The following is a 20,022-nucleotide window of genomic DNA, read 5'->3' as shown; positions in this document are numbered from 1 at the left end:
TCCCCGTTTCGGAAAAGCAGGCAGGAGCTGTGCCGGTGGACAGAGCCCTATGTCCTGGTGTCCACCCCCTGTCCGACCACCCTCCACCCCAGACACCCAACCAGGTGGCCCAGAGCCCTTCCTCCTTCAGCTCCCAGAGAGCCCCCCCGAGAAAGTGCCTGGAGAGCAGGGGCACAGGGGAGGCAGCTGTGGGTGGGCTGGAGGCTACTGGAGCCTCATCCTTCCTTCCGGACACACGGTGAAGTGCTGTTTACTCAAAACCTTTTTATTCCACCTTTGCCGTCTTTTGTGCAAACCCCTCGGGTGCAGACGGGAAGAAACTGCACACTGACCCTGCCGTCGGTCAACCCTCGGGCTGCAGGGCAGAAGGCAAGGACCACTGCCTGGACGCTCCCTAGGGGAGCCCACAGTCCAGCCAGAGGGAGGAGCAGGCCCCACCAAGCGCTGAAGGTCTAAAAAGACTGAAGGTGTGAAAGGAGAGAGGAGACGAGGGTCACCCTGCCAGGGCTCAGGTGGGCGTGCAGAGGTGGAAGAGGGGCAAGGCACGCGGCTCCTGCAGCCAGACCTCTGCATCTGAGCGTTCTGCCAGCTCGGCCAGGGAGCTCGAGGCGGGCAGAGGCCCGAAGCAGAGGGGTCTGGGGGAGCCTCCGGGAGAGCCAGAAAGAGCACCTCACGTCACAGGACAGCGGTCTCAGAGGGCCGTGCACAGCCCCGCCGACCAGCCGGCTCTCGGGAACGCAGAACTCGGACCACATCTTCTGGGCAGCCTGGTCCACTGCTGGTTCCAGGTCCCACTGGCAGGACCGCAGAGGCACAGCCAGAGGAAGAGACATCATAGAGGGCTGGAGGCCTCTCTGTCGGTGTCAGGAGCTGGGTGCCCACTGGCCGGCACAGAGGCCAACTCCAGCCCCCAGAACAGTCCAGGAAGGGGCTCCTTGGTGGGGCTGCGGCAGCACGGGCTCCTCTCAGAGGCCATCCAGGCCTCGCTGCACGGCGGTGTCCAGGGAGGCGGCCGAGTGGATGGAGATGCCAGGTGCACCGATGCTGGTTTCCCAGCAGTCGAACCCACAGCCGGTCAGCGCCTGCTTCGTGGCCTCTACCTCCGGCTCCTCCAGATCTGAGGGGAGGGAAGATCTGAGCTGGTCACCTCTGAAACGACCGTCTGCCTGCTGGGAAAAGGTCTGCCCCGTCCGAGACAATGGTGGGCTTCCAAAGCACACAGGCCTGGCCTGGTCGTGCGTCGGACGTGACCTCCCCCTAAGCCTCTGTCTCCTCGTCTGCTAAGGGTGCTAATAACACCTGGTCCTCAAGGGGTCCCCGTGAGGCTTCCATGGGATAATGCAGGTAAAGTGCCTGGCACAGCACCTGGTACCATCCAGGCTCAGGAAATACTCCCTCCCACCATCACCGGCCCTGAACAGGGAACTGACCAGCAGGCAAGGTCTGCAGGTTGGGACGTGGTGGCCTGCTGAGGCCTGGGAGTCCCACTGAGGGTGACTGCGGGCTTCCTACAAAGCACAGCGGGCAAGATGAGGAAAAAGAAAGGAAGGAGGAGACACAGTAGGGGAGGCCAAAGGGAGCTGGCGAAGGGCACAGGCGGACACAGAGGCGGGCAGGAGCATTCGGTTCCGGGTCCTGAGGGCAGCGCGGTGTGCGGGTGACTGAGCAGCAGCACCAGGAGCCCCGGCCAGCCTGCTCAGCAGCACGGGGAGGGCTTCCGTAAGCCCAGTGCTTGCCTTGCTCTTTCCCCAAAGACTAAGGGGAAGGAAACCCCCTTGTTTGTAGCAAGGTCATCGCTGTAACAGCCATGTCCAGAGGTGATGGTGGGGGGGGGGTGCATGTGGGTGTAAGGCTGACATGGGTGGTGACCATGTCCTGGTTATTTCTCAAGGTTGTGGGAGGCTTGACAGGTCAGAAGGTGGGAGAAACAGCCCTCACAACGTGAGCCCAGCCCTGTGCCAGGCTCTCTAAGTGCATTCTTTCCTGGAATCTTACAAACTAGATGTTAGCATCCTTAGTTGACCAATATGAAAACAAAGGCCCAGAGAGGTTAATTAACTCGCCAAAGGCCACACAGCAGAAGTGAGATTTGTTTATAGACCTCTTCCTCCTCCCAAGGGAAATGCCCAGGTAGAACCTTTGTGTGAGCCCAGCTGGCAACCCTGCCTGCCCCCAGTACCTGGCCTGAGGAGTGTGATGCCACAGCCACCGCCACCGGCGCCAGTGAGTTTGCTGTGCAGTCCGTGGGCCATGGTCACCTGGCAGAGCTGGTCCAGTGAGCTGTGGCCCGCACCGAGGGCATTCAGATGGTGCTGGTTCATATCGATGAGCTCCTGCAGGAGAAGATTCAATCTGTTCCCTTTTGGCCACGTGGCTTTGCCTGCCCAGCACACAGTCCCTCTCTGCTGGTAGAGGAGCCTCTCCTTCCTGCAGGACTCCCCCTGGGGCTGGGATGGAGCTGGTAGGGAGCATGTCCCAGGCCTGGCCACAGACACTTCGGTCTTCCCAAGGTTTCCTCTGCCTCTTTCCATCAGACCTGCTAAAACTGGCTGATTTCAGAGGCAGGCCACCAAAGTTACCCACCCTGCACACGGTCAGAGATTACATGGAAGAGAGATTTCCAACCAGGTTGTTTGGCCCCTGGATCCAGCTATGCCTGAAGCTGCTCACGCTGGTGCTCTCAGTCATAAACCAATAAAAACTCTTCTGCTAAAGCCTGGTTGAGATGGATTTCTGTCATTTACAAAAGTCTCAAGTAGTTTGCCACCCTGCAGCTGCCTCAGATACCGATATTCAGAACAAAACCTGGTTGGCACTTCCAACAGGTCTCGCACAAATGGGGGAAATAGTTCTGCTTCTTGGATTATGCACGCTAAAACTCCTTCTCTGTGAGGATCAAAGGAGGTGCGGGCTGAGGAAATAACAAAGCCCCCAGCCCCCACTGCCCGGGGAGCCCCTATTATGCCCCCTTCACTCCAAAGTGTTCGACAAACACAGCGCTCGGGCTCCGTGCCGGGTGCTAGGCTCCCCGAATGAGCACCGGCTGGTTCCCTGCTGTCGGGAGTCACAGTGTGGCAGCTGCGGTCAGGTGGGCTTGGGTCCGAGTGTCCGCTCTGCCACTTCGTGGCCATGTGTGCTTGGGGGAGGCCTGTCACGCTGAGCCCCGGTTTCCCTCCTGCAACAGGGTGGGAATTGGAGCTGCCTCGTTGCCATGGGGAGGAAAGGAGGTGAGACTTTCAGGTGACACCTGGCCCAAGGTCAGTGCTCAGCAAACACCAGCAGCCATTAGTACTTTTACAGTTATAGCACCATCACCCCCATTGTCCGAAGGGGCAAACTGAGGCCCAGAGAGGGAGGTGACTTGCCTGGGGTCACTGAGCTAGGAAGACACCGAGCTGACCCTGGAAGCCGGGGCCTGCCCTGCCTGGGCGAGGGCCCTCGAGGTCCTGCTGCCACCCACTCACAGCTTGTGGCCTGGGCACACAGCTCTGCTCCAGGGTACCGGGCGCTGGCTGTGGAGGCCCACCTGGCTCTCCTGCCCAGAGCTGTCCGGCAGGGCGGGGTCAGCCCCACCGCCTCCAGGCCCCCTCCCAGGCCCCGGCACTTCTGACAGAGCAGCAGACGGGCGTGATGGCTGGTGGCAGCCCCAGGTGCCTTGCACCGGGCCCGAGGGCTGGAAGAGAGAGGGAAAACTTCCGGGGGCCCCTCTCTGCGCCTGGGCTCCAGGCGTCATGTTGCTGAGGCAGGTTCCAGGCACCTGTCACATTCTGATCCAAAATCTGTCAAGGACTGCATGACAGGTTGTGACACAGGAGAACAGCTCGCTGGTTTGAACGCAAAGCTGTCCGGGAGCCGAGCTACACATTTCAGCGGCTGCCACAGCCAAAAATACACACAGTGTATAATCAACGCGCCGTGCTGTTCTGGGGCATTCTCCAGGGGCTCGGCGGGGTGTATTTTAGGCAATACTCTATCATTATTAATTTCCCACTCCGGAGGACCGTGTTCCCTCCTTTCTACGTGAAAGGAATTGAGAGCCAGCCGGGCAAAGGCTCGGGAAATGAGGGCAAGAGCACAGGAGGCAGGTGGGGTCCTTGTGCCTGGCACAGAGTAGGTGCTCATTAAAGATCTGTTGACTAAAGAAAGAAGTCAGTGTGACCCCAGGCTCAGCCACTCGCTAGCTGGAAAGCCGAGGAGGAAGTTGCTCCTTTCAGGCCTCAGTTTTTATACCTGTGAAATGGGGCAATGTACCCACTTCACAGCCAGGGTGCCGTAGGGATCAAATGAGAAATCATTTGTGGAAAGACTTAGGGAGTAGCAGCTTCCATTCATGACAGGGGCTGTAGACTCTAGTGCTTAGAGTAGGATAGGCAGGCACCAGGCAAAGACTATAGTGGCTGCGGGCAAACTTAGGGAGTGGTGGGGACTGCGGAGAAATGGACACCACAGGGGGCCCCTTCTGCGCCTCTAACCACATCAGCTGGGGCTGTCTGATCCTGTGATTCTTCAAGGGGAGCCAGATGGGTTTTTAATGCCAGCCTGCATACACCAGGCCAGATGGACCGTGTCTGAGGATGAGCCCTGGCCCCCCGGCTTACTGAGCTGGTGGCTCATCCGGCATTGTCCTTGTGCGTCACCCATGAAAACTCACTGCGTTCTCCAGACACGCCAGGGGGTGGGGCCGGGCTTCAGACCCGAGCCTGATTAAATCCAAAGCACGAGGTCTTAACCTCTACACTGGGATTATGCAAAAGGCCGTGGGGATGGGGTAACAATGACCAAAGAATAATGTTAGACTACGTCTGATCCAAAGCACGCGGGTGATAATGGGTGACTGAATGAACCAAGGCAGTTACAGAAACAGCAGGAAAGAGGCAGCCAGGGAAGAACTCTCTCCTGGACCCACAGACGGGTCAGAAAAGTCCCGGTGCTCCTCACATAAACCTGGCCCATCGCGTTCAGCCCGCACCAGGCACCGCCCTCAGCGTTTTCTGCAAGTCCCCTCGCCTCATTGTTCCAGCCACCGGGGAGGAGGTCGGAACATGAGGCACGCTTATTGGCGTGTGCACGCACAGGACCCCGGGCCCAGGCCTGGCCCCTGGGGGTTCCGGGCGCGGTCAGACTGGGGAGCCCCTGCCCAAGACAGCAGTGTGGGCAAGCGGCCCCGGATCCTGCAGCCAGGCACTCACTTCCAGCACGAGGTAGTGCTCTGGGGCCGGGGCCGCCGCCGCCATCTCTCCCAGCACCCGCTCGCACTCCAGGGAAATGGCGTCGATGGAGGTCAGGAGGGGGCCCACGATCTCCGGGAACTGCAGAGAAAGGAAGCAACCGCCTGTGAGGCACAGGGGCTGGCAGGCACTGGATGGCTGCCCCGGCAACGGGGTGGAGGGAGGCGGCGTCCCCACTGCCCACACCCACCCTCTGAGGACTGCTCCTCCCCTGCCGGCCTGGTCTCGGCCTTGCCCGGGTGCCCTGTGTACGCGGGGGATTCTCTCGGCAAAGCCAGCAGGATGGGCGACCCCTGCCCACCCCCAGGCTGGAGTGTGAACCGCCAGCTCTTCCTGTTCCGCCACAACTGCCACCCCAGGTCCCCATCGCCCCACCCCACCCCTCCATTAACCCACGAGGCAGAGGGAGAGTCCCGACACATAAACGGGGTTGCCACGGCCCTGCGGGACCCCTGCCCGTGGGGGGGGGGGGACCAGATGCACCTTCAGCAGTCTGTTCTTGACACTGAGCACGAGCGCCTTGGTGCTGCGAGGGACTTTGGTGTTGGTCAGCAGGATCTTCAGAGCCGGCGGCCTGCAGGGTAAAGAGGGTCCACAGTGAGCTCAGGATGGAGGGGCTGGGTCGGGGCTGGGGGCACTGCTGGGCTCCCCCCTCGCCCCTCACAGAGGAGGAGGCAGAGGCCGGGGCAGGTGACACCCACAGCAGGGAGCACAAGCTCCCGACGCCCGGGCCAACGTGCCTCCGCTTCAGCCCAGGGACAGACGGACACCTCCCCTGGCTCATCACTCATTCATCCGTTCGACTTTAGACTGGGCACCTATACAGGCACGTATGTGGGCCGAGCCCAGCCCGGAGGTGGCAGAGCGTGGCACCGTCACAGAGCCGGAAGTTCAAAGCCTCCACAGTGGACAGTGTAAGAAGGGGCCGCAGTTCTGTCACGTGAGCCGCGCCAGGAGGCTGGGGCGGAGGGTGCTGGGGCTTTAGACAGAAAAAGCGACGCGACGGGTCCTGGGCGGACTGCAGGGAGGGAAGGCACCCGGTTAGCTGGTCCAGTCAACACGGGGGTGCGAGAGCGCGCAGGCTGGAGGAGGCGGTGGTTCAGGCCCGCGGAGCCCACCCCACCCGCACCCAGCTCCGAAACCGGGTGTGCTGTGGGGCGTCAGCCACCCCCACCTGGCCGCCCCGCGTAAGGGAGGCCCCAGTGAGCTGGCTCTCCAGTGCAACGCTGCTGTCCCCCCTGCTGTCCCCGCCTGCCCTCTGAACTTCCTAATGCCTCCTAAAGCCACAGCCCCAACTGTCCCTGCGGTGAGCTGTCTCTGGGGACCCGAGTGCCCAGTTCTTGTCACCCTAACCTGCCTTTCCGAGCGCTGCTGCCCAGGGACGGTGGGCGGAGAACCTGGACGCGCTCCGGCCGAGGCAGCTGCAGACGGGCAGACCCCTTGACACCTTTATTCACTGTTCTTTCCACAGCTGGAGGCCGTAAAAATCCAACAGGGCTGGGGAAGCTGCCAGAAACCTGCTGGGTCTCACCGCCCACAAGCCCATGAAATTGATATCGATTCTCAGCCTTGGAGGCTGGCTCTTCTATTTATTTTTTTTAACTTTACAAAAGATGAACATTCTATTTGGCTTTTCTCTTCCCTTTAAAGACAAGCCGTTCCTCGCAGGGGCAGCATTCTGGGAAGCCGCATCTTGATCCACTTTGCAAACAATGCATTTTTCTTTTTTTCTTTTTTCTTTTTTTTTCACGGAGAAGGGCCATGCGCGGTTTGGTGTGAAGGGCTCTCTGTCAGCCGTCGGCGGGGCTGATGTGGCCCGGCCCCTCTGCTGCCCGGAGAGTCGGCCATCTGCTCGCCTTGGCGCTCCTCGGCCGGTGGCGAAGGTCGGTTTGCTGAGGCCCCACCCGTCGGGGCGGGAGGAGTTCGTGGACAGCCCTTATCATCTTTCTCAGGTAAGTCCTCTCTCTGTAAACGGTCTCCTGCCAGCCCCCCAAAACTCAGGGCTCCCATGGAATCTGTGACCACACCCAGGGCTACACGCTGCAGTGATGCACGTCCCTGGCCTGGCTGCCTCCCCGGCCTCATCTGGTCTCTGCCCTCCCTGGCCGCTCACTCCGAGCAGCCACGCTGGTCCCCGGGGTGCTCCTCAGTGCCCCAGACACACTCTGTCCTGCTGCAGGGCCTCTGCACTTGCGATTCCCCCACCAGAGACCCTCCCCGTCCTTGAGAGCCCCCGACCCACACTTGCATGTACTCCATCCGGGTATCTGCTCAGAGCTCATCTCATCAGACGCCTCCCTAGCACCCCGTCCACTAGCTCCCCCCTTCACCTCGAGCCCCTTGCCCTGCGCTCTATTTCCCGAAGGCTCGTAGGACTGCCTGACGTGTTCTTAAAGAGCCATCTCTCTGTAGGCTGTGTCCTCCCACGAAACGTGCGTTCCCTGAAGGCAGGACCTTTCGTTCCTGCCCAGGGCCCAGCACCCGGCGCAGGAGTGGCTCCATAGAACTGTGTGGAGCAAACGCATGCCTTTGGTCAGGAAGGAGCTAAGGACTTCACAGACACTGTTTCTGATGTCACGTGCAGGACCCACCGTACGAATGAGGCGGTGAAGGCCTCAGGAGACACGACCCAGCCAAGGGCACCTGGCAGCAAGGGGCAGAGGGGGACCCCCCCAGAGCCTCATCCACCTCACCACCGCCAGCTGGCCCCGAGCACGCCGGGGCCTCTCCCCCTGCCTCGGACACACTCCGCCCCTCACCTCCTATTTCCCCCAGGAGGCTGTGCATGTGAACAGACTCACTCTTGGTTGGTTTTCTCTCCCTGGGGCAGAAATGCTGGGGGAACGCAACGCCACTGCCTCCGAGAAGGACCCCAAGCCCGCGGCCTGACTGGCCACGTCCCTCGCTGTCACCCACAGCAGACGGGGAGCCCTCTGGATGCCTTCGTTCTAAAGATCACGGGCGAGACTGCCTCTTCCGACGGACTTCGAGCCCGGAGGGGGAAGTGGGGCCCAGACACCTCCGTATCCCCAAGTCGCCCTGCTCTCACTGCACGTGGGCTCAGCAGACCGGGCAGAGATGGCCGACCGGCCGGGCTGGAGGCCCCGCTGCCACGATCCCGATCCCGAGGGCAGCCAGTGCACGCTGTTCCTGCTCCTGAATGGCTGCGCTGCCTCCTCAGTGCAGATAGAGCAGAGGCGGTCACCAGGGGGATGTCCCCCTCCAGGGGACGTGTGGCAATGTCAGGAAATGTTCTTGGCTGTCACCACTGGGAGATGGGGGAGGGGCTACTGGCATCGAGAGGGTAGAGCCTGGGGTTGCTGCTCAGCATCCTACGCTGCACAGGGCAGCTCCGGGGTGAAGGATTATCCAGCCCCGGCCAGTGCGGCTCAGTGGGTTGGAGCATCATCCCGTAAACTGAAAGGTCATGGGTTCGACGGCCGGTCAGGGGGCATGTGTGGGTTGCAGGCTTGATTTCCGGCCAGGGCGCATGCCTAGGTTGCAGGTAGGGTCCCTGGTCAGGGCGAGTGTGAGATGCAACCAATCGAAGTTTCTCTTTCTCTCTCCCCCCGCCCCCCTCCCTTCTCTTGCTAAAGTCAGTGAGCATGCCCTCGGGGGAAGATGAAAAGAGAACTATCCAGCCACAATGCCAACAGTATGAGGTGCAGAAACCCCAGTTCAGCGTCTCAGGAAGGCAGCCTTGGCTCCTGGAGGCCAACATGCTTAACAGGAAGATCCCAGAGGTGCAGGAGAGCTGCCCCTTGTTACCCCCAGGGCATTGTGCCACTAACGGAGTGGCCCAGCTGGCGAGGGCAGGGGTCCAGGACCTGCTGCCTGTCTACAAAGAGCACAGCCCCGGGACCCTCACAGCCATGAAAAGGCCCACCAGGGCAGCCACGTGCCTGGGAACTAACACCCCACGCGACTTTCAGGGCTCAGGGAACAGCCACACATCACTGGCTCCGGCGTGCCCCAGACTGCACTGCCGGCACTGGACGTTGCCACTGAGCGCAGGCAGAACAGAGGACGCGGAAATCTAACGTGCGTGTTTGTAATTCGGCCACTTCAGGAGAAGGGTAGAAAGAGACACACAAAACAGGCCCTAGGCTGCCGAATGTCACCTCTGCGCTAAGCCCCTCACGAGCTTCCCTCTCGCTCCCGCCCTGGCTGCCCCTGCATTGTGGCAACTCTCGCGTCGTCTTGTACGCAGCGGCTCTTGCGCGCGTCTGTCCCCGCCAGCCCAAAACCGTGTCCCAGATTCATCTTTCTATCCTTGTTCCCAGCATAATGTCGTCAGGGTCACAGAAGGTATCAATTCTGTTTGCTGAGTGAATGAATAACTAAACGAGCTGCCCGCCCTGGAAGGTGAACGGCACAGCCACGCACGACTTCCCCTTTGATCTCTTGGCAACGGAACAGCCGACTCGAAAGAGCAGGGCTTTCTCGTGGTGGTGGCCTGCAGGGGCCGCTGGGGGAAGGGAGAGCCCAGGGCCACCCCCTGGGCGACACGTGTCACGTAACAAAGAAACAGGGCTCCCCCACTGCACGGCCAGGGCCCAAGGTGCCGTTCCACCCTGGAGTTACCTCTTCAAGGATGAAATCTTTCCCTGTTGGTATCGGAGCGCTCCTCCTAAAGAGAAAAACCAACAGGTCAGAAAAGCAGATCTTTGCCTCGTGGGGAAGCTGTCAGGTTTGGGGGGTGGGTTTCAGTTTTGCCCCATCCGGGGAACAGCCTGAACACCGTCACTACCAGCTCAGCTCAGCTGCAGAAGCCCAGGAGGGCACGAAGGTGCCCCAGGCCCTGCTGGGCAGCTCGTGCCAGGCCCCAGGCGGCGGGGTCACCCTCCCACCCCCGTAGGGTGCCCAACTCCGCTCTGACAGCCGCAAGCGGCATGGTGAAGGTGGGGCCCAGGACTGCGTGTAGGTCCCATAAGCAACCACCCTCACCACAGGGGAGCTCAGTTTGCGTGGTCTGCCGACTCCACTGCTGTGGCTCTGCAGCTGTAACCTCGGACGCCCCCGGGGACTCCGCTGGAGCTGGAGCTTCCTGGCCCCCAGCCCCACCCCCGAGATCTGCGTCCAGGAGGCGCGAGGCTGAAATCCATTCCCTTCAAAACAGGAAAATGCTGTTTTCCCCCACAGCCCACTGACTGTATTCATTCCAAACCGACAGGCTCTGGGCATCTACGGTTGCCACAGGAATGTTCAAAAGGACAAAAGTAAAGCAAACAAGCCCAGGGCAGCACCTACCCCAGGTGCTGACGGCGTTGTCCACTCCGGAGGGGTTCCCGTGAATCACCCTCTCGCCCTGGAAGGCCCACTTGTTAATTAATTCCAAATCCTCCGCTGTCCACCTGAAGAAGGCACAGAGGTTCATCTTTAGCACGGCGAGGAGTGGGGGCCAGGGGTGTCTGCGGGCAGCAGAGGCAGGGGCCCCAGGCTGGGCTTGGTGGAGACCGAAAGGCAAAGGGGCTTGGGCCCTCGAACTCAGAAAGAAGAAAAACCACTCGGAACCTCTCCAGCTAAAGCACACACCCTGCCTGCCCTTCCCTCCGAAACCCTGCTGCCTGGCGCGGCGGCGAGAGCCCCAGCGTGGGGTGCACGCAGTCTTACTTTGCCCCCTACCGGCCGAGAGACTCTGGGCCCCCCCTCCTCATCCGCAGCCCCCAACACATACACAGACGCACGGCCCACACAGGCTACCTCCCAGTCTGTGGCCTGTGGGCAGGTGTCACGCAGGGGCCCAGGGCGACCAGGCCTCCGCTGACTGGGGCTATAATCAGCAGTTTGCACCTCATCGTGACAGCTTTCTCGAAGCCTCTGTCCCGAATCACGGTCTTACACAGGACCACCGAATGTCAAGGCTGGAGGGTCCCCCAGGGGATCATTCGGTGCAGCCCCAGACTTTCAGATAAGGGAAGAGAGCCCCAGAGAGAAAAAGGGGTTGCCCGTGGCCAACGGGGAGGTAGCAGGCAAACCTCACTGACATTCCCAAAAACCACTTCCTGGTACCTACAGGTGCCACGCCTCGTTTCCTGCTGGATTTTGCCCGGGACTGGCAGCCGCTGCTGCCCAGCCCCCGCCCCCCTTCTCCCCGCACGCGGGAACCATCTGATGCAACTCCGGGAGGCGCTGGCAGAGGTGAGACACCAGCAGCCCCCAGCTCCACCGTGGCCTCGAGGACCAAAGCGACCTTGGCTCAGTCTGAATTCACCTACATTTTAACCTCCCTGTCTCAGAAGAGGAATTACTGGCCGTGATGAAACTCAAACAGGCACAGCGTTTTCAGGGCAGAGGAAGAAAACCTCAATTCAAAGCCAGACTCAGGGAGGGGGGAGTTCTGAGGCCACGGGCCAGCACACCGTGTCTGGCACGGAGGGCACGCGAGCACGGCTCTGGGAGGGAAGAGCCAGCTGCGTCCACCCTGGCAGCCAGCCCTGTCTGAGCGGCCTTCTCTTCTGCCGGCTGCCCCAGAGACCAATGCGGCCAGCAGGCTGCCAGGCACAGCACAGCGGGGTCCCCAGGGCTGGCACTGGAGGCCCCCGCAGTGGAAGGACTCCCTCAAGCCCCAGGGACAGGGACTCTATCTTGGCCCAGGGACAAGCCTCGACAAGAAGCTGCCAAACTGGCTTCTGCGATCTTTTCCCCAGATCCTGGGGCGAGGCCCAGGGCAAACTGCCTCACCCTCGTGCGGAGGCAGTTTCTTGGGGCGCAGTTCCCAAGCACAGACGAGTCTACTGGCGGGCCTGTCCTGACAAGCCTCACGGACGCACAGTGAGCGAGACGACGCACCCTCTGCGGCGACAGGTCAAGGCCCCGCAGGGGGAGAGATGCCCTCATCTGATAAACACGCCTCCTGTGCTTCTTTCTTGACGCACGGTTGCATTTCCCATGCCCACCTGGTGTGGCCTGGTGCTGCCTGCCTCGGCATCGGCATTACCATCCACAGAGGAGGACACCGAGGTGGCGAGGGGTGCTGCAGCCTGGCCACGGTCCCACCCACTGTGAGCCCACAGCGGGGCGGCCCAACGCCACGTCGACCCCAGGGCCCTCTACGTCTGGCCTCCGGTTCTTCCTGGGACCCAAGAGAGGCAGCTGGGTGAGGGGCAGGGGTTGGGGCGAAGAGCTCAGGCTCTGGACGCAGGATGCCTGGGTTCCAATCCCACTCTGCTGCCACCAGCTGTGTGGCCTGGGCCAGCCCCTCTGTTTGGCTTCTCTGTCCCTCAGCTTCTGTAAAATGCCATGGGACACCTCTCGCCTCACAGGGTGGCAGTGAGTTCCTGGTGGGAGAACCCGTGCTCAGGACAGGGGCCACGGGAAGGACACAAGCAGGGAGAGGGTCACGAATACCTGTTGGTGGCCTCCCCGTCCTTCAGCGGGTTTGGAATCTCCTCGCACAGGGTCAGGAGGGCAGCTGCCAGGCACACGGAGTAGGCGGCACTGGAGCCCAAGCCGGCCCCGGTGGGCAGCTCCGACCACACCGTGATGTCCAGGCTGGGCAGGGCCCTGAAACACACACAGCAGGACGCTCCCTGAAAGTGCCTCACGGACCCCCAGCCATTCCTCTGAACTCCTTCCCGCGCCCCACGCGAGCGAGGCTCTTCCGCAGCCCGGCTCGCAGAACAGACCGCCCCCCGCCCGGGGCAGCTCTGCCCCTCTCCCCACGGAGACTCCCACCCACCCCGCAGGGCCCTTCTCAGATGACACTCCCACTGGGGAGCCCCTCCCGGAAGGACACCCAGGGGTCGGCCTCCCCCTGCCTTTTCAGACTGCACAGGGCCACCCCACCCCACCAGGAGCCTCTGAAAGGCGCCCCCTCTCTCTGTGGAAGGGGACGCACCCCCTTCAGGCTGAGAATCCGGCAATGGCCAGCACATGCTGAGACATTTATAAATGTGTCCTCAGCACGACGTCTAGCACCCAGGGCCACCGAGTGCCCACTTAAGCTGAATCTGCTGCATGAGCGAAGGAGGGTTCTGGACCGAAAAAATCACTGGGACAACTCGCTGTGCGCCAGGTCCCAGGCCAGCCCCCTTCACCTGCAGTCAACCGTTGCGCAAGGAGAGGGTTCGGGGCTCTGACAATTTGAAAATCTGCATATAAATTAGGTTTGCCCTCCGCATCCGTGTACGTGAAACCTGAGAGCTGACTGTGTATTTATTGAAAAGAAAAATCCATGTATAAGTGGACCTGTGTAGTTCAAATCCAGGTTGTTCAAAGGTCAACTACATAATATTTCTAATCCTCCAATAGTTTTCTGAGGAAAATAACAACAGTAATTATTATTATAATGGGCAACAGTTACCTAGCAACATGCCAGGCTCTATGTCAAGCCCTTTAGATACATCAACTCCTTGAACCTCCCAAGAACCCTGCGAGGTAGGTACTATTACTACCCCATTTTACAGATGAAAAAACCGAGACTTGGGATGGGTAAGAACCTCAAGCAAGCCCCTAGGTGGCCATGCTGGGATTTGAACCCATGCGGTCTGACTCTCAGTCCATGCTCCCCATCGCCACGTGACACCTCCTCAACAGGACTGTCACCCTCTAGGAGCTGGCTTCCCCAAGGGCACGTAACCCAGATCTCATCATAAGGTGCACTGCGGATACAGGTTTCACCCCGCTAATCGCAGTGTTCCCCTGGAGCCTGCGGGCTGTGGAACAGGGTGCCCCTGTAGACACGGTATGGGAGGAGCCACACGGTCGACTGGGAATGGAATCCGGGCTGGGTTCTACTGAATTGAGGAGGGCAGAGAAGGCAGTATGGGGTTAAGAGTGTCAGCTTGAGCAGCCTGCCTGGTGTGGCTCAGTGGGCTGAGCTCCGGTCTGTGAACTGAAAAGTCACTGGTTCGATTCCCAGTCAGGACACATGCCTGGGTTGTGGGCCAGGCCCCCAGTTGGGGGCGTGTGACAGGCAACTGACAGATCACATTTATGCTTCTCTCCTTCTCCCTCTTTTTCCCTCTCTCTAAAAATAAATTTTAAAAAATCTTCTTTAAAAAAAGATTGTATTTACTTTTAGAGAGAGAGAAGGGAAAGGAGGAAGAGAGGGAGAGAATCATCACTGTGTGGTTGCCTCTCGCACACCCCCAACTGGGGACCTGACCTGCAACCCACGCCTGTGCCCTGACTGGGAATCGAACCCAGACTGGCTCTCAATCCACTGAGCCACACTGGCCAGGGTTCTTCTTTTTTGCTGTTGTTGTTTTTTAATTTAGCATTAGGATTAAAGTGAACTGAGTTGAACCCCAGCTCTTCCACTTACTAACTAGCTGCATGGCCTTAAGTGACTTATCTCTGAGTCTCAGTTTCTCCCGTGCAAAATGAGGACAGGGCCTCTCTCGCAGGGTTGCTGTGGGCATTAAAAGCAGCCCACATACACAGTGTCTAGCACGGTGCCTGGCCCGTGGTGGGGCAGCTGGTGGCTGCTGGGATTAGAAACCTGGAAGGGGGCACGTGCATCCTCCAGCAGCCAAAACTGGAGAAACCCTCACCCATGTTCTGGGGGACGCTGAACCGGGACTCCTTCCCTGGGCCACGCACACACCTCTGCTTCCGGCAGATGGACAGGTACAGGAAAAGGAAGGCCAGCACGGCCAGACGCTCGTGGTTGGTGCAGTCCACAGGGAAGTCTGCCACCTCCTTCAGCTTCTCCAGCGTCTCTGGCGTGGGCGCCGCGATGTCCTCTTGCTCTGTGGCACGAGCAGACCAGCACACACAGACACGTCAGAGAGCCGCAGGCGCTTTCAGAGAGCGCAGGACGCGCAAAGAACCACGCGGTCACAGCGGCCGGAATCCGCGCAGACACAGACTCTCGATCCGAGCACCCTGGCGGGCCTGCCAGCGGACTGCAGGCTTCGGAGGCAGGAAGACGGGGTCTGGGTCGTGCCTGTGATCCCGCCTGGCTTTCTGTGACCGAACCTCCCTGCACCTCGGTTTCCCTCCTTGGTACACAGGGAAAACAACAGAAACCTCCGCACAAGACTGTCATGAAATAAAGTAAAATAAGGCCCATAAAATCCGTAAGGTCCACAGCTTCCTGGCACATAGTAAGTGCTTCATTAACTATAGCTTTAAAACTTACACACATACACACACACACACACACACACACAAACTGAAAGCTAGCTCATTCACTCGAAGGCCTGGGTTTGACCTCCACTGCACAAAACCAGTACCAAAGGCAACATTATGTTATTCCCAAAATATTTCCCTCTCCCAAAACATAATCAGTGAGAACAGGACACTCAGATAAAACCAGTGATCACACAATATGGAGGCCTGCTTGAGCAGGAGGGGAAGGCCACGTGGCAGCTGCTCCTCCCGTGCCTTCGAGCGGCGGGGGGCACCTGCACGGAGAGGCTGGGCACGCAGAGCGAGGCCCACGGGCTCACCTGGACAAATCACTCCCTGCGTGGGAGTCGGCCTCTCGGGCGAGAAACCGAGCTGCGTGTGCCTGTGTCAGGGACCCTCAGGGTGGGGCGCGTATTAAGTGCTGCGCGGTGACTGAGTTAATTGCACGTTAAAGGCAGCCAGGCCCACGACAGTGTCACTGAGACCCCAGGCACTTCAGAGCTCCGGGACGGACAAGAAACGCTCATTAAGAGCCGGGCTTTGGACTGTAGGAAGATCTGGGTCTGAATCCTTTCCGTATCACCGACAAGCTGCGTGACCTGAGCGACTCGGCCCCTGAACCTCAGTGTTCTCATCCACAAAATGGGGGCGAATAGCCCCACACACTCCCAGGGAGGGCTGGAATTCCAAGAGCGCTGGCCTACCTCGCTCCGTGCCTGGCGCACGTGCAGGCCCAATACACGCTCGCTGTGTTTCTTCCTTTTAGGAGGGAGCTGAAGAGCGCTGAAGGAAACACAGTGGCAGATCCTTGCAGCCAAGCAGAAAGGCTCCGATTCCCTTGTCTCCTTGGAGATTTAACTAACAAGCCCTCCTGTCGGCACCGCACTCGGCATCACGGCCCCAGGCCCACCTTGGATCCGCTGCATCCTCTCCGCAGCCCTCCCCGGCACCAGAGCTCCGCTCACAGCGTTCAGTGGCCTGCCCAGGGAGTCGGAAGCGGTCTGAGACGTGTCCCCCGACACCTGGCTGCTTCCGTCCGTGCTGCAGACACGGAGAAGGAGCAGCCAGTTCCCAGGGGCACATTTCCGGCCTGGCTGGGCGGCGCTGTGCACCGCGAAGAGGAAGGCTCCGGGTGCTCTGGAGGGCTGCTTTCTGAGGCGTGCTCCCAATAGTGGCTCCTCACCGAGGGGTCCCTGAGACCCTCCTGGGAGCCCCTTGAAAAATACACACGCCTCTCAAGGCAGGACTGAGACCGAAAATAGTTGCTCGGAAACAGGGGTTTTCATCTCTTACTCCGTCTCCCTCCGGTATTTGAGAGCGGCCGCATGGCTTGCTGGGGTCTGATTCTGATGGGGGACAGAAGGCGTTTGGGATGAACTCCCGGAGGATCCTCGTTTGCCCCGCTCTGGCTGAGAAACTGTCCCCAACAACAAGGCTTCAGTCCAGAGGGGAGACGGCGAACTGAGGACCCAACACGCGCCCCAGCGCTGATGCACGCGGGGACTCTGCAGATGAAAGAACCCCGCCTGCCCATGAGCGGACGCCACGTTCCCGCAGCTCGCAGGAACCAGCACCGAGGCCTGTGTGACCCGGGAGACAGTCCCGACGCACTGAAGAGGAGAAGACCTACGAGTTTCTGAGGGGTCGATGTGGCCCGATCCAGTTTTAGCTAAAAAGCAAGCTATCTCCCTATCGCAATCAATTTAACTATCAACAGAAAATAATCCAGAGAGATTAACACCAAAATGCTTAAGCGTTGTCATAGGGGGGTGGTGATAATAGGTGATTTTTTTTTTTTTACTCGCAATGTTCCAGTATTGACTATATTTTCCAATAATAAGCCTAAGCTACTTTTAAGTGACTAGTTTTTGTTTGTTTGTTTACGTGACTTTTAATTATACAAAATGCCAATACATTCTCCCTGGTAAAACAACATGGTCCGCTCTTGGACCTTAGGACTCCCCTGGAGGTAACCGATTGCTGCTGTCAGCTGGAGGGTATCCTCCCGGCCTCTGCCTCTGCACTTCCGTACACACCAACACTTGACCGGTGTCAGTCCTCATCACGCTGCACCTGCTGCTGTGTCACTTGTGCTTTTTCCCTCAACAGCAGGTCCTGATGATCTGTCCACAACAGCCCACAGAGGTCTAGCTAGTGCATCCTTTCACGCTTTGAATTTTTAAAAAATTAGTAAGTGACGCTAAGGTTATGGGGTATAGAGAGAAAATACCCCCAGAGTGGCCGGCCTCTGGTTCCCTCAGAACGGCTTAGAGAAACTGCCCAGCCTCTTCTTTCCTCCTCCCTTCAGGCCCCAGGCTCTGTCCACCTCTGGTTCCTCCTGCCTGCACTTACCCAGAAAGCTCGTGCCCAGCTGCTGAAGTCTGGCCACATCCCACGCCCTCTTGACACCAACGTTTGGTAAGTTGAGGCCCACTTTCCCATTGCTGTGGGGCTGAAGGCGGAGAAATGTTCTCAAGTTCAAGGCCACAGCCAGGGCTACCTATAGAACAAAGGGCAAAGGCCATGAGCCTGAGGGTGGGTGGTAACAACCATGGCTCCCATCTTAGGGAAAAGGGGATGATGTCACTGCACTGAGAAAAGAGAGCACCACACAGGCCACTCCCACCCAGGCCCTGGCAGACATTGCTAATCAACCCTGACACGCCCTCCTGCTGAGCCTGGGCACAACCACCACCAATCAACTAGGAGTTAATATCTACTTACATATTTGCCTTCCCCGTGCAAACCTTCAGAGGTTCGCAACACCAAGGAATGGCTTCCCCATAAGTACCATGCTTTCAAAGAACAGAACGTAAAAAGTGACAAAGAGGGATGGTGAAAGCATGAGCTTTGGGTTCAGATGGACTTAGGTTCACTCCCCGCTCTACCAGGGTTTATGGGACCTTGGTCCGGTGGCCAGCCCTCTCCCGAGCCCCAGCTTCCACACCAGTAAAACAGGGTAATGAAAATCTGACCCCGGGAGGAAACTGTGAGAGTTCCAGGAGACCACGCTTGTCTCAGACCCCTATGCTGGACCCTGCTCATCTTCCCGACCTCTGCCTGTTGAAGTGGCCCCAGAATTCAACCCTCAAACCTCTGCTCTCCACCCAAGCTCGCTGCTTGAGTGATCTTCCCCCACGCGCAGGGTTGTGCATGTCGTCGTTTTGCTCTCCCGCTGAGTGAGCCAGAGAAGCCTTAGGTGGACACGAGACCCGTCCTGTCCTTGCCTGGCTGGGGAGAAACTGACCTCCTCTCTCATCTACTAACAGACTGAGCCCGAAGGCTTCCTTTCAGCGTTTAAGATTAGCATCAGGGAGAAATGCTGCCCAATCCTCGGAGGCTTGGGGGCCTTTTACCTTTCCATGGACCACGGCATGTTCTCCGTGAAGGATGACCTTCCCTGGAGCGGACACCAGCAGGACTTGCGACAACATGGCTCCTGAGAATCCTGAAAGGGCAACCCAGATTGTAGAGATCTTATAAAATGCCTAGTTCAATCTCATTGTTATAATAATACTAACAACAACAATAATAAAGGCAGCTGCAGTGCAGCAGCTATTAGCTGGACACATCAGAAAGATCTGGGTTCAAACCCCAGCTCTTCTACTCCCCAGGGATGTCATCACAGCTAACTCACTGAAATGACTTTGAACCTCAGCTTCCTCACATGCTACATGGGGACAAGAAATGTACTTATCCCAGTAAGTTTGGGGGAGGTTAAAGTAAATAATGCCAGGGAAACACTTAGCAGTGTCTGACAATTCATAATCACTTGATTACTGACAGCTGCTTATTACTGGCTCTGTCTTTGGTCCCAGGTTTTATTACTACTGCTATTAAAGGCAGAGGTTGGTTTTTTTTAAATATTTTATTTATTTATTTCTAGAGAGGGGAGGGGTGGGAGAAAGAGAGGGAGAGAAACATCACCGAGTGGTTGCCTCTCGCACGCTCCCCATTGAGGACCTGGCCTGCAACCCAGGCATGTGCCCTGACTGGGAATCGAACCAGTGACCCTTTGGTTCACAGGCCAGTGCTCAATCCACTGAGCCACACCAGCCAGGGCTAAAGGCGAGATTTAAGTGAAGTCATGGACCAGAAAGAACTCTTTCCTGGACATTCAGCCGTTTCCAATGTATCACAGCCATAAACAGGCTGCAGAAAACAGCTATCATGCCCCTTTCTGCACTCGGAAGCAAGGATCTCTACCAACAGTCCTATAAAGTGACTGGCTGGGTCTACAGGTGTGCGCATTTTTAGAGTTTTATAAACAATGCAAAATTACTCTCTATTCAAGGCTTTACGTGCATTAGTTACCTCGATATAATAAGACCTGAACCTCACTATGGGCTAAGTACTACCGTAATTTCCGTTCCTTCGCAGGGGAAACTGAGGCTGAGCGGGGAAACCAACTGCTTTTTCCGAAGCTCAAAATCACGTCTCTCAGATTCGAGGTCCCGACCCCTCAGGATGGATTCTCAGAGTTGGGGGGACAGCCAGAGACGCCGGGAGCCTGGCCTAGGGTCGTCCTAAATGTCAGCTACGGGCTCGCACTTCCTGGCCCCGCAACCCCGGCCTCTCACCTGCCGCTGCCGCAGGCACTCAGCTCCCAAGTCCAAGTCACTCCGGGACTCCATCCCCGAGCGTACAAGCCTCTTCCTTCCGCCCAGCCAATCAGAGCGTCATGAGTTTCCCCGCCCAGCTCCCCCCATGAACCAAT

At 58.6% G+C, this 20,022-nt stretch overlaps 1 protein-coding gene across 1 annotated transcript; it reads right to left on the bottom strand.

Moving 5' to 3' along the window:
• Positions 1–825: 825 nt before the first annotated feature.
• MVK (mevalonate kinase) lies at positions 826–19,989 on the bottom strand. Its single transcript, XM_045845273.1, has 11 exons — positions 19,886–19,989; positions 18,662–18,753; positions 17,658–17,805; positions 14,779–14,923; positions 12,579–12,734; positions 10,479–10,582; positions 9,813–9,858; positions 5,712–5,802; positions 5,190–5,309; positions 2,180–2,333; positions 826–1,117 (listed from the first exon to the last, which is right to left on the bottom strand). Exons 2-11 carry the CDS (start codon positions 18,737–18,739, stop codon positions 966–968), a joined length of 1,194 nt encoding a protein of 397 aa, XP_045701229.1. The 5' UTR covers positions 18,740–18,753; positions 19,886–19,989; the 3' UTR covers positions 826–965.
• Positions 19,990–20,022: the final 33 nt, after the last annotated feature.

The sequence above is a fragment of the Phyllostomus hastatus genome, unplaced genomic scaffold (assembly GCF_019186645.2).
Source record: "Phyllostomus hastatus isolate PE091 unplaced genomic scaffold, TTU_PhHast_1.1 phas_contig_1162, whole genome shotgun sequence".
Classification (NCBI taxonomy): Eukaryota; Metazoa; Chordata; class Mammalia; order Chiroptera; family Phyllostomidae; genus Phyllostomus; species Phyllostomus hastatus.
The sequence above is the reverse complement of the archived record's forward strand: the minus strand, read 5'-3'. Positions and strand labels throughout refer to the sequence as shown.

Coding starts and splice junctions, on each gene's coding strand:
- MVK (XM_045845273.1), bottom strand. CDS start 18,739: ATGTTGTCGCAAGTCCTGCTGGTGTCCGCTCCAGGGAAGGTCATCCTT. Junction 17,806..18,661: donor ATGCCGTGGTCCATGGAAAG/GTAAAAGGCCCC, acceptor TTTGTTCTATAG/GTAGCCCTGGCTGTGGCCTT. Junction 14,924..17,657: donor GCTGGGCACGAGCTTTCTGG/GTAAGTGCAGGC, acceptor CTCGTGCCACAG/AGCAAGAGGACATCGCGGCG.